Source organism: Pteronotus mesoamericanus, unplaced genomic scaffold (assembly GCF_021234165.1).
Source record: "Pteronotus mesoamericanus isolate MK-2021 breed Mesoamerican mustached bat unplaced genomic scaffold, CSHL_Meso_final scaffold_85, whole genome shotgun sequence".
In the NCBI taxonomy this organism is placed as follows: domain Eukaryota; kingdom Metazoa; phylum Chordata; class Mammalia; order Chiroptera; family Mormoopidae; genus Pteronotus; species Pteronotus mesoamericanus.
The window spans coordinates 54,343,604-54,361,412 of NW_026555329.1; the positions used below are offsets into that span (position 1 = coordinate 54,343,604).

A 17,809-nucleotide genomic window follows, 5' to 3' on the forward strand; every position below is an offset into this window, starting at 1 on the left:
ATAAGGACACATCCAAGATTGCCCCTGCCCTTACCTCGCACCACCCCAGGAGGCCAGAGCCAACACACCACTGCCTTCCACAGTAATCTCAAATGCATGGACCTCATAAAGAAAGGAATGTGTATGCACCGGACAAAATAAAATAGAAATTAAACTATTTTACAGGAAATTCTTCAGTAGACAACTAAATCATACAACCTGGAATGAGTGATCTTTTTTACATTCTCTTTTTTCTTGCAGAGCTTTTTGAGATTAATTCACATACCATACAATTCACACACTTAAAGTATACAGTCCAATAGTTTGAGGCATATTACAATATTAATATTTTAAACTTGTAGTAAAATATATATAACAAAATTTGCCATTTTTAGTGCACATTTTAGTGGCATTAATTACATTCACAGTGTACATGCAGTCATCACTAATTCTGAAACTTTTTTTATCACCCCAAACAGAACTCTGAAACGAGCAGTACTGTCACATTCCCTCCTCTTCCCTGGCCCGTGGGAACCTCTAATCTACTTTCTGTCTTTATGGATTTGTCTAATCTAGATATTTCATATAGGTGAAATCATACAATATTTGTCCTTTGATGTCTGGCTTTTTTTATTAGCATGTTTTCAAGGTTTATCCATGTTACAACATGTGTCAGAACTTCATTACTTTTTAATGCTGAATATTCCATTGTATAGATATATCACATTTGTTTATCCAAGAATGAGTACCTCTTAAAGAGTTCCTGAAATCTTCTAAAAAGTTATGAGATGGAAAAACTACAAAAAAATTAGAAAGTTTAAGGCTGTATTATGAGATTCAAGTTTGGAATTTAGAAGGACCACAAATCCTAAAAATTATACAATGTTAGAGCTGAAAGGGACCTCAAAGATTTCCTCTGTGTATCAAAACTGGTATTAAAATATTTTAAAGCTTTATTATGCCATAATAACGATCATTTACTTCTTATGGTAAGTTTCCTTTGCCCTCTACCCCAGCTTGTAGGATAGAATTAATGTCCCATTGTCTCTGTTTTTTCACTATTTATTTATACATCTAGGGGATACATCACATTGCATTATAATAATCTATTTGTGTTTATCTCCCCTTTTATAACTCAGTTTCTCAAGATCAAAGACTACTCCTTATTTATCTTTTTATCCCTAATACCTAGTTACAAGTACAAACAGCTAAAGAGTCATAAAAGTACTTCAGAGATCAGTAGCCCCTAATTATTAAAACACAGAATCAGAACTGAGGAATGTCTTATTACTCTGAAGGCCATCTTGCAACTTACAGAACAGTTATAACCAGATGGTATTTGTGATTCAGCCTGTATAGTTTATTTTGTAGTAATCTAAAATAGCCAACTAAATTCTGGCTTTTCTTTGTCATTTTTAGTGGAAGCAAGCAGTTTCTTCAACTGTCCTCGGAAAAGTAATAGTTCAACCAGATCAGAATTTCATAGGATTGATTGTTGGTGTCGTTACAATATCAGTAATACTCTTTTTATTACTTGGGCTTTTCCTGTGGCTGAAAAGGAGAAAGCAAATTAAAGGTACATTTTTTATTATTTTTAAGGCATTACCTTAAGAATATAGTCATTATAGTTTAAATTTGTAGATTCATGTGCATTATTGTATATGCAATCCATAAAACTCATGAATTCTTGTCACTCAGTCAAGGTCTGCTGCGATCCATGATAGCCAAGTGTTTAATGACCTCTTTCTCTCTCTCTATTTTAAGATCTGGGCAGTGAATTAGTTCGCTATGATGCAAGAGTACACACTCCTCATTTGGATAGGCTTGTAAGTGCCCGAAGTGTAAGCCCAACTACAGAAATGGTTTCAAATGAATCTGTAGACTACCGAGCTACTTTTCCAGAAGGTATATTTCAGTTTATTTTTCTGAGAAATACCTATATATACACCTCAGCGGGTTGTGGCATTATTTTTGGTTTTGCTTTTATATTTTTATAAAAACATAAAAGAAGTATTTACCTCTCTTTGGCCAAAATATTTAATATGACACATAATTACAGGGCTCTTATTTTAAAATGAACTCATTTATACCTTATATTAGATTTTTAGAGTCTTTAAGTTCTTTTTTCACAAAAGGTTAATTTTTATTTTTCAATTACTGTTGGCATTCAGTATTATATTAGTTTCAGGTGTACAGCGTAGTGGTTAGACATTTATATAACTTATGAAGTGATCCTCCCAGTAAATCTAGTACTCACCTGGCACCATATATTGTCATTACAGTATTATTGACTACATTCCCTGTGCTGTACTTTACACCCCCCATGACTGTTTTTGTAACTGCCGATTTGTTACCTCAAAAAGATTAATTTTAAAAATAATTTGAGCTAAAGTAAGGTGTTTATCATCTCGGTGCAATGCCAAGAAATTGTGAAGCTCTCTTTAACAACCTAGGAAAAGTTAAAATACAAAATTTATGTTTATTTAAATATATGTTGACACTCTGACACTGCTACATTTCTTACATCCAAATGTTGATCCTCAAACATTTAAATTACACCTTTAGTACTCCTTTGAAGGAATCTCAGTGAACTGTTACTACATAGCCTTTACCCACAGCATTCCAGGACTTCAATATATTTTGAGTCTTACCCAGTAAAAACCTTCATTTATGCTATTTAAAAAGGAGGGATTAGCATCATCTACTTTGCAAAACAGTAGGCCTAATAATGGTTAGGTTAACCAGCACATTCACATTGTTTTATTTAAAATACCCTGTAAAAGCGAAATGTCTGCTCCATTATCTTTAGCAGTCACAGGACATGAGTCAAATGCAGGGATTTCCCTGTTTGAATATTTACCACTGGACAAATAAAATGAGTCACAGACAGTTGAGGATACTGGAAAACAGGAGCTGATCCTCCAAACAAGTGCAAGAGCAGTGAGGCACTTAGCATTTTTTTTTTTTAACATTTACTGCCTCTTATTTTTTGAAGTTTATGTTAGTTCTATAGAGATACACGTAAATATTGCCTTTGACCACCTGATTCCATTTGCCTTAAAAAAGATCCATGCCCTTAACAGCATGGACAAATCAAATCCAGTTTATAGTTTTGAAATTTAAGCTTTTATTGTCTTACATTCACCTTTAATAGCCCTAATCTACAATAAGATCATTAAAATTCATAAGTAACTTTTTAAAAAAAAAGACTTAATCTTCTTTCAACTTCATTACTCACCAAACCTCTATCATCATTGGTAAGAAGTTTAAATTCCATTCTTTTTCCTACACTGAACCTGCTCCTTGGAGACATAGAAAAGTAGAATAAGGTAAAGAAGGTCATCCAGAGAGAAAAAAGAAAGTACATGGCCAGAACCTAATGAAGAGACAACTATAAAGCTTTTTCTGTGTATCTGCTGGGACAACCTCTTCATCAGTCTTTCAGACAGATCTAGAATTCTCTGAGGCATTATACCAGAATCCCACATTAATGGTTTAAATGGTTTATGCGCTTGTTTGAACTTAACCCCAGTGTGAATAGAATTTTCATGTCAGGGGACTTTTTTCCTGTGTTCTACCAAGAATTTCCCTCAGTCTCTGCACCCTGAGAATTTGGAACCCTGATCACTAGGAGCAGTGGTTTGGGAAGTGAAGGTGAAGGAACCAAGCTTGGAGAGGCCTATTTGCATTCTTCTCCCTTGGAGAGGGTTTGAGGGAACTAGATTCTGGGATCCAAAGAACAGGCAGCCAGCTCGGCCCTCTTCTCTCACCCATCCAACATTTCAAGTACTCCCCTGGTATTCTAAATCTGTCCTTTAGGGTAATCACTATCTGCCTCATTTTTAGACAGTGATTACTCTAACTCTAGGTGGCCCCAAGCTTTTCTGGGGCCACTGTTGAGATTTGCTGCTCTGGCCAAATTGCTTTTTTACTAACCAAACAGTTCAATGTGGAAAACACTTTAAAAAAAAAAGCTTAAGTGGAGTTAGGAGTGGTTATGGTAAAATCAACTTTCTTTTTATGTCCCCCTCTCAAATTCTAATTCCCTGCTCATTTGCAAACAATATTATCTTTTAGTACCAATGGAGAACTCCCCCACATAACCCTCCCCCTTTCCCCATATTATATACTAATACAGTTCAATACTCTGCTTAGTTTATCTTCAGGTATTTTGCTGTGGATGTGATTCCTTCTCCCTAACATGTCTGATTCCCAGTGGAAAAGAGAAAGCAACTGGTGGCTTCTCTGCCCTATTTGGCATTAAGAAATTTATTCGCAACCTCACAATTCCTTACCTCTGACATGAAAAAAGCTTCACCTTGCAATAGACACCTTGCCTGAGGCCCTTAAAGGGCTTTGGTTGCAAAGACCAATTTATAAGGAATGCTGATCTCTTTCTGGGTGCCCTCAGCTAAGCAATGGGGATAGTACAGTAACCCAGTGCTAATCTGCATTCTCTAAATGGCGATAACACTAAATCTGCTGCCATAAGCACACAATGGAGAATTTACCTCTAATGTAAACAACTTCATTTCTGAAAATGGAACCATTATCTATTTCTAAAGATATATATATGTAAAATATTTCACTATACAGGAATCTGTGTAGGTTTTGAGCAATACTAATTAATTCTACCAATAAACAGTAGCCACTCAAAAGGCAGACTGCTTCTGCTGCTTCCCCTTCTTAAGAATATAGTACATTAAAGTTAAACCAAGTAAACATCAAGCAGGGCTTTTTGTTATTTATAAAAGGAGAAATGTCTAAGGAAATGAAGAGGATAAACAAGCTGTCAATGTCAATGCTTAGTCTGCTTAAAAGAAAATTTATAAACATTTTTTAAAACACTTGTGTATGTGTGTTTGTGTATATATGCCACTATGTTTTCCCAAATTACCATTTTTATTATCAATTCCTTTGTAAAGGCTCTCCCTACCCCCATTCAATGATAAAAGGCATTGTCTCCTTAATTTTAAAATTCAGTCTTCATAATTAATTCAATTTGCTACCCCTGATACAGTCTTCACTAAGTGAGGTTTTGCTGTTGTTTTCTAATAATTTTACTTTATCTTGCAGAGCAGTTTCCTAACTCGTCTCAGAATGGGTCATGCAGACAAATGCAGTATCCTCTGATGGACCTGTCCCCAATCCTGACTGGTGGAGATTCTGATATATCCAGTCCATTACTGCAAAATACTGTCCACATTGACCTCAGTGCTCTAAATCCAGAGCTGGTTCAGGCAGTCCAGCACGTAGTGATTGGGCCTAGTAGCCTGATTGTGCATTTCAATGAAGTCATAGGAAGAGGTAAGTGTTTCCACTCAGCTTTTTGTTAAATACGATTTTCCAGTAAGCATTTTATCTTCTGCCATTGCAGATTAGGAATTTAGACAATGGTGAAAGCAACTGACAGAGCAGTGATAACAAATGCTCTTGATTTCAGTTCTGCAGGAAAACAGGCCTGCAAATAACAACCATGGGGACGTGCCCCTATCCCTGGAGGCAATTTACTAATCTCCCAAACAATCTAAAAATAAATTACATTCCTTCTCACCTTTTCATGAGGACAACCATAATTTCCTGAAAGGTGCCATTTACTTCCTTCTAAGATATCATTCTTTTATGTTCCAATATTTTTATTCATATCTCCTCCAGTCTTTCTTTTTTTAAGATTTTATTCATTTATTTTTAGAGAGGGAAAGCTAAGGGAGAGAGGGAGAGAAACATCAATGTGCGGTTGCATCTCGCACAGCCCCCTACTAGGGACCTGGCGCATAAACCAGGCATGTGCCCTTCCCTGGGAATCAAAACGGCAACTCTTTGGTTTACGGGCCTGCGCTCAACCCACTAAGCCACACCAGCCAAGCACCAGTCTTTCTTTACTCTGAGAACAGTGACTAACTCTATGAAACCCTCATTTATAGCGGTTTGTACACTGCTAGAAAGCATCAGAAGACAGGGAATTTGTAGCATTCTCCTGATTGAATCATATCTACAGTGCACTTCAATTTCTTTATACAAAGAGGAATAAATATTTGTACTAAGCCAGACAGAACAACAATAATACCTAGCATACAATATTGAAGGAAATATTTATCAGGAAAAGAAACCAACCAGAGGCAGGGAAATGAACTCCACTCTTCCCTTTTTTCTAAAAAAACTTTACCTTTAATACTGAACGGTCTCTGATCCCTTTTATTCAGCATGTGCTGCAAGAGGTAGCAGCACAGGCATCAGCCAGCATTATGCAGATTGCAGAAGAAGTTGATGGGACGATTGGCCTTATGTGAACACAGGGCCTTCCCATTTTCCTGTGAGAGCACCCACACATCCCTCTATCACTTACTCCAGATTTTAATGCTGAGCCTGCTCCCCTTCCCTAATAGCAGCTTCAACTGTTAATAAACATATTTCACATCAGAGTAATTTATAGTTCTGTTACCAACCTATAAATTCCAGTAATTGCACCAACTTGAGTGTGTGGCCTCACTAATTAAGTTCTAATTCTATGCATTGCACAATTAGAATTTTTTATTTTTATCATGAGAGGCACTAAATGGCAATTATTTCTCTTAAATAGTAATAATCATTAATGATTCTATAAATGTATAGAATCATTATTCCCCAGTAGAATGTGAGTCCTTGAGATCATAGGGGTTTTTTAATTCATCTTTTCATTATAAGAGGGTAGACTAATGACTGAGACTCACACACTAGTCATCCAGGGATTCTTGGTTGGTTAGATGAATTAGTTAATGAGTGACTTACATGGCTATCAGACATTTGGCACCTCTGGAGAAAGTTACTGCCACTGGATGAAAGGCTATTACTGGGAAAGTGATGTGGCTAAAGCCAGAGAGAACTGGATGAAATGACTCAGAGTGAATTTGTTTCATTTGGGTAATTTCCTTTCAGTTTTGCCCAACCTGGATTATATATTAACTGGTGACTAATGGGGAAAATCCTTATTCTATAATGCTAATCTTACTTCAAATAGTAACAATTTTATTTCATTTCATTTTTTGGAATATAGAGAGCTTTACTTTATTGTATTTCTTCATGTAGGCAAAACTTTATTTTCATATTTATAAGATATTATTTGATCCTTAAAAATAAAAAATTTTTCACGAGGTATATGTAACTCCTTTTTTCACTGGTTTTACTATAATTGAATATTATAGTAGCCTTAAATATTAGTTATATCAGTTTATTCTTATATTATTATTTACCAATTTTTGTATTATTTTCACATGAACAACTGTAAACCTACTTTTGCCCCACCCTGTATTCACAAACACACTCACAGAATAATATTATTAATCAAAAGTGGAAGAAACAATGTACTTTTTTCATGTAGAAAAAAAGGAAATGAATATCATGAAGGACTTAGTAAGTAATTATTACACAATTTAAAGTAATGCAGCACTAACCAAGTACCCTTTCTCATCTAGGTCATTTTGGGTGTGTATATCACGGGACTTTGTTGGACAGTGATGACAAGAAAATTCATTGTGCTGTGAAATCCTTGAATAGTAGGTTACATTTTATTTAACAGTAGAGTTCACTTTTGTGGTTTGCAAACTAATAGTTTATAATAAACTGTTGATTTACACTTTCCCTTGTGGAAAATCAGCTACTGCTGGAATTAGGATCTATTCCTGAAAATTTGATCTAAATTCTTATTGAGATATTTCCTCAGAAATTGTCCCTCGGGGCCCTCATAAGTTAGAGTGTAGGAGAAATGAGGTTCTTGGATGAGCTGAGTATCATTTGACTATGTTTGGTTTATAATACTTGTTTTGCAAGTGACATTTATGGAAACTATTGGAAGCATGTTGGCACATACAATAGTAATGACTCATTTTACCCACAGGCATTATTATAATTATTTTTCAACCACAACCTCCATTAAAATGATAAAAAAATGAAATAAGACAAACAGGAGAAAAATATGTTGGCATAAAATTGAAAAATTGTAAATGTGGTAATACCTCATTTATCTGCATTTTTGGGGAATGAGGTATTCTACATAAATGAACTCTCTAAACAAGTAAAACTTACCCCCTTTTAATATTAGAACATTTTTTAAAAGTTTTAGCAGGTATTGAGAAACTTTTTAAAGTGGAATGCATACTCTGTTTAAAAAATAGACAATGCTTTCAAACAAAAACTAAGACTTTACTGGTGACCATAATTATGGCATAAATTACTATCTTGTACAATCCAATGTATTCCTCATACTAGCATTTCACTGGCTCCACCTTTGCTGACAGGCCTCACATGTCAAGTCCATGTGCTTGCCTTTTCTAAACTTTTTGCTCATAATTTGGAGCATCCTGCAAAATGCTAACAATCTATATTACAAATTTGTATTAAGATAATAAACTTTAAACACACAAGTGAAAGATTTTTCTTCAAGATATGTTATTGTCAAGTCTATTTTAGCCTTTTTGACACATAAATCTCCATGCTACATGGCTGATTTTGTTGGAAGTCTGACCAAGAGGTAAAGAGACAGTTTATATAAAATCTAACTATACACTATGATGGATTAAGTATGATTTACGTTAAATTTGCCTCACAAGAGAACACCACAGCCAATTGTAGTCTGAACAATCCTAACACAAAGAAATCTTTCCCGTTCCCTGGTGTGCATTGATCTCTATGGACATCCCAGTTTCAGAATGTATTGCATTTGTAAAACAGTATCATCATTGACACTGATATTAGATTAATAATTTAAAAGTTGTCAACTCTTCATTAATGTTTACTAGTATCAAGCCCTCAGGATCTCCATAGAGAAATGACAAGAAATCAGAAAAAGTTTACTTCGATATATGACAATTGGTCTTCAAATTCTTCCAGTCCAGGGAACAGAAAACTATGGCCTGCCACCTGTTTTCCAAAATAAAGTTTATTGAGACTTAGCTGCTCACAGTCTGTGGCTGCTTTTGCATTATGATGACAGGTTGAATATTTGAAACCATATGTCCCACAAAGCCAAAAAATATTTACTGTCTGGCTCTACAAAAAAGTCACCAACCCCTTCCCTAAACTCTCACTACAGGGACTGGCCTGCTTTCTCCTCCTTTTCTGTGTGAGACAAACTGGTTGTTAGACACTATCTTATAAAAGTAGGTATAGATGATGACTTGAAGGCACCATGCTGAACAACCTCATTCACCCAGATATGTTGTGGAAAAGCACTTTTAAGGATGAGGCATTGGGACAAGATGGAGTCCTATGGTTTTATATACCATTGCTTTCCCTATCTATGCATGACAAATTATTCATTATTCTGTAATGAAATCAAATGTCTCCACCATTGGATTTCTCAGGAATCACTGACCTAGGAGAAGTTTCCCAATTTCTGACTGAGGGAATCATCATGAAAGATTTTAGTCATCCCAATGTTCTCTCACTCTTGGGAATCTGCCTTCGAAGTGAGGGCTCTCCATTGGTGGTCCTACCATACATGAAACATGGAGATCTTCGAAATTTCATTAGAAATGAAACTCATGTAAGTATATTACCAAGCTTACTAACTGATGAACTAACTGTAAGCCCACCAGCCATCTGAAATGTGCCTGTTTTTTGACCATTTAAAAGATTTTTAGGAAAAAAAAAAAGATGCACATATAAAATGTTGGCACCATTCAAATGTACAGAGGTTGTTTCAGTTCACTTGTGCCTGGAAATTTTCTATCCTGGTAGGAAGATCATTATACCTAGAAGGGTTTCCCCAGGGGCAGTGATTCTTAACTTCCCTGCAAACAACCTCATTCTATCACCCCTCTGTAGATACACTTAGTAATCCTTGAGGCCCTACTATGTGCCAGAAACAGTACAGCACAGGAGACATAAAAGCTTAATTAGCCACAGCCAACATGAAGTGTTAGTTCCAGAAGGAAAGACACTGAAGAATCCATTACTAATGAGTCCCTTGCTATTCTTTAAACTTGGCAACCACTGTCCTATCTCAGGACCTTTGCACTTATTATTTCTACTGCCTGAACCATTTTTCCCCAGAATATCCACACATCTCAACTTCAGCTCTATGCCCTGACATCATCTTCAAAATGAGGCTTCCCTGACCTGTCTAAAATAACAATTGACCCACCCCACTCACCTGCTTCCCGACTGCCTCTTCTCCACTGCTTTATTTTTCTCCCTCCCATTTATCATCCTCTTACATACTAGGCCTGAGCCAATGAGCCACATGCAAAATGTGGCTAGTCCAAACTGAGATGTGCTGTAAGTGTAGAATATACCTCAGGCTTTGAATATTTAATATAAAAAGGTAAAATATTAATCATTACTTATGGTGACTACATGTTGAAATGATAATATTTTGGATATGTTGGATTGAAAAATATATTGTGAAAATTAATTTTACCTGTTTCTTTTTACTTTTTTAATATGACTATTAGAAAATATTAAATTACATTTCTGGCTTGCATTATATTTCTATCAAACAGTGCTATGGTAGATGATAAATTAATAAATAATAGCTATATACACACATATATATGTTTGTGTGTGTACGTACACACACACAAACTCCCACACATCCCATTAAAATTCAAACTCATGAGGATTGGGATTTTTGTGTATATGTTCTCTGCTATAGCTCTGACACCTAAAATACTGTTTGGTCCATAGACTCTCAGTGAATATTTGTTGAAAAAATGAGCTCAGAGTTACAAAAGATATTTTTAGGCTCCTGCAAATCAGAGTTTTCTTGTGACATTTATGATAGGACCTAAAGGGTGAGCAAGTAATGGCCAGATCAGAACCAGAGAGGAAAGAGGAAGGAGTCCCCACAACTGAAAACATGGGTAGCATCCAGGGCCTTAGCCCCTGTACCCAAGGTCGTTTGGGAATTAATGGGGTTACTCTTGATCAAAAACAACTTCATAAACATGGGTTTGTTTCTCAGAGGAAATATGCTCTAGGATGGCATGGTAAAGTAATATTTGTGCTCAGCAAGAAGAATAAAATACACCCTGGCAATGAATGTTTGCAGATAGGGTGACTTTACCTTACAAAGAACAAAGATGCCCTGACAGATGCCACTTTTCCACTTTAACTCTTGTCATTACCCTAATAAGTTCATCTGGTTGGATATGCTACCTTCTCCAGGATATATGCCCCCAGGGTTAAAGCATGATAGAGATTTCTTATTATACAGTACTATGGCCTTTTATAACCCAAGGAGTCCACACCAATGACAACCACTAATTTAGATGTTTCTTAAAGAGAAACACAAGGAACTGGCCTTCCTGCATGCTGTGTGCATTAAGAAGGGCTGTAGCCCTCCTTGCAGAGTCCCCACTGTCTACCTCTTGGGCTCACAAACTCCACAGCAGCTGCTAAAGAATATACCCTTTTCTTGATGGACAGGCACCAGTAGGGCTACCAGCCACAGTGACATCTATATGATTTTAGATGCAGTTCTTATAGTTACTAAAGACATTCCCACTGTTTTGTGGATGGAGTTCCTAGAGGATGAGGATCCAGGCCACTGGAGTTGTGAACTGAAGCTTCAGTGCCTATAGGAGGGGTTCTGATGTGATTGATTTCACTACAGTGTGGGCTTTGGAGCCTAAAAGATATAGATTAAAACCCTAAGTCCACCACTTAACCATCTGAGTCATTTTGGGCTGATTTATTTATCTATGAACTTCCTGTATCAACTATGTATTTCTGACTTCTGAGGCCTTGCTGACCCTGGAGGGAATGCCACTCCCAGGACTAGCAAATTCCTAAGCATGATAAATAACTCACCTTCAAAGAGCTGGCAAACCAGCCACTCCAGAGCCCAAACCCCAACAACCTCCTTTAAAGGGCTCTCACACTCTAGGTCACTATCTCCATGCCCTAATCACTTAAGGACTTGATACCAGACAACTAGAGACAGCACCTACATCCAAAAGCCCAACTGTGGAAATTATTCAAACCAGCCAATTCTAAACCAGCTTACCCTGCCTTGCCCATTTCTTCCCACAGAGGCCATAATAAGCCTCCTTCTGTCTCCTGACCACCCTAGTGCTTCCCTGTATGGGCCTGCATGGCAGAGAATGGCTTCTTCTGTGGGTTATAACAAACTATCTTCTCAGTGCCAATTGTCTCCCAACCGTTGGCTTCACCATCCCTGAATAACAACAAAATCTACATTTTAAAATACCTCCAGTTCCCCATCTGAAAAATGGAGCCCCTCCAACCAATTCGCCTTACAGAAGTGTATGAGGATTAGCAGAAATTTTTAAAGCCATCTAGCCTGGTTCTTTGCAAACAGTAGGAGATACTTAATAAATGATTGCTGTTATCAACAAAGCATAAGTTACCATTTGAAACAAGGTAATTCTTACAAACATTTCAGAATTCTGAGATCACAGCTAGAATAGTAAATGATTACTTAGTTTATGTTTCCAATCCTCTTTGATTGCAGAACCCAACTGTGAAAGATCTTATTGGCTTTGGCCTTCAAGTAGCCAAAGGCATGAAATACCTCGCAAGCAAAAAATTTGTCCACAGAGACTTGGCTGCAAGAAACTGTATGTAAGTATAAGAATCTCTGTGCCCACAGTCCAAATTAATAACAAGGAGGAATCTATTTTCACTGTTTACTGATGAGGAAGTTTTCTCTTCTTATGCAAAAGTTCTTTATCTCCCTTACAGTTTTAAATCCATAGGCAAGCACTGGAGATATGGGTGGGGCTTTCAGTCTCTTATCAAATGGAGACTTTAGAAGGGATTCTCCAGAGGGGGGTCTTAACAGCTGTGGTATGCTTTTGCTGGGGGTTTTTTCCTTCCTAAAAGTAGACCTCAGTGTTGTGGTTTCACGCTGCATTAGTGTAAGGAGGTAGAATTTGATCTTTAGCCTTTTACAGTGAAAAGGAGAGGGCTAGTAACACAAATACCAACATATTGTCACTTCCCAGAGTGGATTTGAAGCCAGACTGCAGAAGCCCTACCAAAATGGTATTTGGGAATGAATATACAAAGAACTATATTTGTGTCTGGCTGCCTGAGTTGTATAATGCATCAGTCACCAGTTTATAATTGATTCAGTGCTTTCTCTTCCATAGCACGGATTCATGGCTTACGGTATGTGTGAATGAGAGAGCTGTGCTATTAATTTCCTACCTTGATTTTGGTCAATGTAACAACAGAAAAGCCCACTTAAACAAAGGGATACATAGCCTCAGGTAGTAGAAATTGATTTTCTTGAACCTTGCTGTATTTCTTGGATGCTTTATTGTGTGTCCTGTTTCTCTATTACCTCAGTCATGGGATATGTAAGTTTTATGTGCTATCCCAGCCCATTTGAGAATGAAAAAGTAAGGTAACATTACCTCATCATGTCTCTCCTATAAAACTCAGTATTAGCAATAAGTTCACAATGATTATTGGCGATTACTTTAATTACTCAGTTGGTATACTTGATTTAGCAATCAAGGAAAGCTGGAAGGAGGCCCAATTTTACTACTTCTTCAGATCTACTAAAGCAAAACAAATTTTCTTATGCCACGTCATTCATGATCTCTCTCCTTGGTCTGTTGAATTTATAATATGAATGTACTTTATATTATTTATAATATAAATGTCAAGCATTTTTATTCAAGAATTCCACTGTAATATAGTATTAGTCAATTGAGGCTAGAAGAAGCCCTCCCTGCAGAAGTTACAGATTTATGGTTTTCAAATACAGAAGTCACTTGTTCTGTAAATATGCAGCATCACTGTAAATTGTTCTATTTCAGCCACCAGTAATAATATTTGTCCTTTCTGTAGGCTGGATGAAAAATTCACTGTCAAGGTTGCTGATTTTGGTCTTGCAAGAGACATGTATGATAAAGAATACTACAGTGTACACAACAAAACAGGGGCAAAATTGCCAGTAAAGTGGATGGCTTTAGAAAGTCTGCAAACTCAGAAGTTTACCACCAAGTCAGATGTGGTAATGTATTATTGACCACCCTGATCTCCTCCTCTTTACTTTCATACTCAAAGTTTTTTTAGTAGTTTTATGGCTACTTAATTTTTTAAAAAAGGAAAGAAGCCTTTAACATCCCTAATTTCAGTTTTCTTCATAAGTAAAAGTGGACTGATTATCTAACAGGTACTCAAGGTATGTTTTTATAAATTCAATTACTCAAAAACATTTGTCCAGCGGGACACCATTTTAATTCTTAGGAAGCCCAGAGCTGAACCAGGTGTGAAACCTGTCCTCCCGGAGCTTTAGCTCAGTAGGAAAGAGAAGGCATATCATATCCATCACACAAAGTAGACTGGGATTAGCCCAGCCATTCACAGTGCAGGAATTCATGGCAGTAAGAATTCCACCTGGAGAGATCTGATAGCTGTAACTGAGGCAGGTCTAGCAATGAAGTCATCATTCCTGTACTTAGCCAGCAACATATTTTCCTTTCTCTGCAAAGGTCATCCTCCTCTCAGAGAACAAGCTTCAAAAGACACGGACCTAAGTGCTGACCCCTGGGTCTTCTACCTGGAGGAAAGGATGGTGCTTGAAATTGTTACAGAGCAGAAAGAGTTCATCCACTTGGTGCTAGCAGAGCCAAACACTAGACCCAGAGAATTGCAGTAGAGAAATATTTGGCTGTTCTATTATGAATGGTGACATCTGTGGAAACAGGAAGCTAATGCTCAAAAGTCTGAATTCCCTGATGGCATGTAGGTTACAGATTATACAGGGCAGAATCACAAGACACTGTGGGTTAGCGGGCTCAAGGTCATGCTGGAAGCTGATCGGTTGAAGGTGCAGTAATGGTAATAAATCATTTCTTCAGGTCTTGGGGACAGTTCTGAGGTCTGGATTCATTGGAAAGTAGACAGGGTGTTGTTCTACCTTAGGGTTTATAAAATAACTTAGGTCCAGATGTTATCTTTAGCCTGCCAGAGACCCTGACCATGTGATCATTAGTCAGGTCCAGGCTACTGTTTTCTGCAGCCTCAGGGGTTGCTGATTGTCCAGAGTAAAAGCTAGGTTTCTGTTGAGTATAGAGAGAGTGAAATATGATATCTAGAGCTAGTATTTAAAGCTAAATTTAATCAAAGTCATAAGGACTCTCTCAGTTTCAATCCCTCCCTTTCTTTTGATCATTCCTCAATCTTGAGGGAGAAGGGGTGAAGACCCTTTTGACTGCTGCCTGCTGAAAGGGGGGAAGTTCAGGAATAGAAGAATGAAACTGTCTTACATTTAATTGAAAATATCCTCTAGTTCCCAGATTACCATGAATACTATCTACTACTATGTTTGCATTTTCCCTGTGAGTCCTGCTTTCTAGGTAGAACACTTTTTATAATATCTAGAGCAAAACAATATAGGAAAACTGTATCATTTTTTACAGCAACCAAACTCTGTTTCTGTATTAGCTAACTGTAGGTACTTAAATTAACTTACTCTATTAAATCTATTCTATTCTTATTCAACTTAGCCATACATAAAATTTTCCTTCTCAGGATTCCCTTTTCTTAAAACTTTTAAATCATGTTTATTCTATTACAGTTGTCTGTATTTTTCCCCCTACCCCTTCCACCCATCCCACCCCCACCCCCACTCCCACAGTCAATTCCCACTCTGTTACCGATGTCCATGGGCCATTCAAACATGTTCTTTGTCTAGTCCCTTCCCCTTATTTCCACCATTGTCCTCCTTCCCCATCCCCTCTGAATACTTTCAGTCTGCTCCATGTTTCCATGCCTGTGGTTTATTTTGTTCGTTAGTTGATTTTGTTGATAGATTCCACTTATAGGTGAGATCATATGGTATTTGTCTTTCACCAACTGGCTTATTTCACTTAGCGTAATATTCTCCAGTTCCATCCATGGTGTCACAGAAGGTAGGAGTTCTTTTTTTCTTTCTTTCTTTCTTTCTTTCTTTCTTAAATGCAGATTGATTCTATTTATTTGTTTGTTTGTTTGTTTTAAATGTCAAAGTCAATTATAAAATATTACAAAACTTAAAACTATTATAAAGTTTCAGCAATTAAAACAACACCAGCACAGAAATAATCAATTAGATCAATGAAATATAATGAGCACTCTAGAAAAAAACTTGTTTATCTGCCTAACAATGTAATATATTATTAAATTGATATTTCAAATCAATGGGGAAAATGAGGCTTATTCAACAAATAAGGTGCATGGACCACTATTACTTGAAATAAAACAAATATGGAAACCTATTTCACACATTATACAAGAAATACTCAGGTGAGTTAAAAATCAATATGTAGAATCTAAGGAGTTTTAGGAGAAAATACAAAAGAATGTTTTTCTTACCTGAAGTAAAATATTCAAACCCAGAAGCTATAAAGTAAAATATTGGCAATATGACTATATTGAACATTTAAGGCTATAGCATAATATACATATAAAAAAGTTAAAGGACAAGTAATAGAATGGGAAAGTATATACCACACATCTAAAAAAGGATTAATAGTTTTTTTGGGGGGGGAGAGGGAATTCTACAAACCTTTAATCAATAGATGGATAAAGAATATCAGAAAGTCATTTAAAGCTTTTTAAAAATAATAGGTATGGGCAAGAAATATACAAAAAGAAGTTCAGTTTCAACAAATAATAAAGGAACAATTAAAATAACACATCATTGTCAAATTAGATTAATACATTTTAAAAATACTGGTAATATCAAGTATTGGAAACTGTGAAAGGAACTGGGTATTCATAGACTCTTTTTCTCCATCATAAAGCAGTCCCATTAGCATATCTTGCAGTGCTGGTTTGGTGGAGTGTATTCTTTTAGCCTTCTTTTGTCTGGGAAACTACTTATTTCACCTTCCATTTTAATTATGAGACTCACTTGGTAGAGTAGTCTTGGTTGCAGGCCTTTGTTTTTCATGACTTGGAATATTTCCCGCCACTCCCTTTTGGCTTGCAGCGTTTCAGTTGAGAAGTCAGCTGCTAACCATATTGGGGCTCCCTTATATGTTACTTCCTGTTTCTTCCTTGCTGCCTTTAGGATTCTTTGTTTGTCTTTGGTATTTGCCATTTTAATGATGATGGGTCTTGGAATGGGCCTCATTGGGTTCCTCTTGAATGAGACCCCTGTGCTTCCTGGACTTGTGTCTTTTTCTCTCCTCACATTGGGGAAATTTTCCATCATTATTTTTTCAAAGAGGTTCTCTATCCCTTGTTCCTCTTCTTCTCTTTCTGGTATTCCTATTATATGGCTATTATTACGTTTCAGGTTGTCCTGCATTTCCCTAAATGCCTCTTCGTTCTTTTTTGAGTCTTTTTTCATTTTCCTGTTCTCTCTGGGAGCTTTTTTCTACCTTATCCTCCAGCTCACTGATTTGACCCTCAGCTTCATCCAGCCTGCTTTTGATTCCTTCTACTGTGTTCTTCAATTCAGAAATTGTATTCTTCATTTCCTCTTGTCTCTTACTGATAGTTTCTGTGTCCTTTTTCATGGTGATATACTTTGCAGTAAGTTCCTCATAGATTTTTTGTAGTTTTTGGTAATTCTCTCTGAGCTCACTGAGCTCATTGAACTTCCTTATAACCATTGTTTAGAACTCAGTCGCTGACATTTGACTTGCCTAAATCTCATTTAGTTCTCTTTGTGGGGATTCCTCCTTTGCCTTCGACTAGGGTGTATTTCTTTGTCTTCCCATTATTTGTGAGACTCATCTTTTTTGCTTCTGCTTCTTAAATTGATCTGTCTTGATTTCCTGACAGATTTCTTGTGGTGTTAACTTCTATGGTATGCTGTTTTTACTTTCTGGATCTGCCTCTGATGATGTCAGATTTGGCCGTGCCTGACCTTAGGCAGTCTGTTGGA

At 36.7% G+C, this 17,809-nt stretch overlaps 1 protein-coding gene across 2 annotated transcripts in view; it reads left to right on the forward strand.

Annotated features, from left to right (window-relative positions):
• MET (MET proto-oncogene, receptor tyrosine kinase) overlaps positions 1–17,809 on the forward strand; it is a 151,063-nt gene that overhangs the window by 120,226 nt on the left and 13,028 nt on the right. For both annotated transcript variants that reach the window (XM_054564436.1, XM_054564437.1), the window contains exons 13-19: positions 1,399–1,555; positions 1,744–1,884; positions 5,056–5,286; positions 7,431–7,511; positions 9,318–9,499; positions 12,431–12,540; positions 13,777–13,942. In XM_054564436.1, coding sequence (XP_054420411.1) covers positions 1,399–1,555; positions 1,744–1,884; positions 5,056–5,286; positions 7,431–7,511; positions 9,318–9,499; positions 12,431–12,540; positions 13,777–13,942 — 1,068 coding nt within the window. The remainder of the gene's footprint in view (positions 1–1,398; positions 1,556–1,743; positions 1,885–5,055; positions 5,287–7,430; positions 7,512–9,317; positions 9,500–12,430; positions 12,541–13,776; positions 13,943–17,809) is intronic.